Source organism: Buceros rhinoceros, unplaced genomic scaffold (assembly GCF_000710305.1).
Source record: "Buceros rhinoceros silvestris isolate BGI_N320 unplaced genomic scaffold, ASM71030v1 scaffold25106, whole genome shotgun sequence".
In the NCBI taxonomy this organism is placed as follows: Eukaryota; Metazoa; Chordata; class Aves; order Bucerotiformes; family Bucerotidae; genus Buceros; species Buceros rhinoceros.
In genome coordinates this window covers 1-431 of record NW_010418462.1, presented here as the reverse complement: position 1 = coordinate 431, position 431 = coordinate 1, and the positions used below count along the sequence as shown (strand labels likewise).

At 65.7% G+C, this 431-nt stretch overlaps 1 protein-coding gene across 1 annotated transcript in view; it reads right to left on the bottom strand.

Annotated features, from left to right (window-relative positions):
* Positions 1 to 428, bottom strand: part of PYROXD2 (pyridine nucleotide-disulphide oxidoreductase domain 2) — a gene marked incomplete at its 5' end in the record, with an annotated part of 3,098 nt that extends 2,670 nt beyond the window's left edge. Inside the window, 2 exons of the mRNA XM_010138567.1 lie at positions 75 to 136; positions 347 to 428. Coding sequence (XP_010136869.1) covers positions 75 to 136; positions 347 to 428 — 144 coding nt within the window. The remainder of the gene's footprint in view (positions 1 to 74; positions 137 to 346) is intronic.
* Positions 429 to 431: the final 3 nt, after the last annotated feature.

Here is a 431-nt window from a genome sequence, read left to right as displayed (position 1 = left end):
GGCCCGGCTGTGCCACCACCACAGGCAGTCAGCGAGGCAGCTGGTGGCTCCACATCGCTGCTGCCAGAACTCACCTTGGATATGGGGGCTGTGAGCACCTCGTAATAGCGAGGCAGCTGCCGCCCCAGCGCCAGCCCTGGGGATGGAAATGTGGTGTGAGACCTGCATGGCTGCCCAAGCCCAGCTGGGTTTAGGGGTCAGGCGGCAGGACAAGCCTGCCAGAGCCTGCTAGCCCAGCTGGAGCTCCTGGAGAGCCTATGCCCTGGAAGGGGCAGCTCCACATTGCCCACTCCAGGTGCAGGCAAACACTCGTGGCCATTGGGGTCCCCTGACATCCCAGATGTACCTGTCCGCAGCAGAGGCCGCAGGGCTCGGAGGGCCCTGAGCCGCTGGAGCAGGGATCCCCGCCCCAGGGAAGCTGTATCTACCGG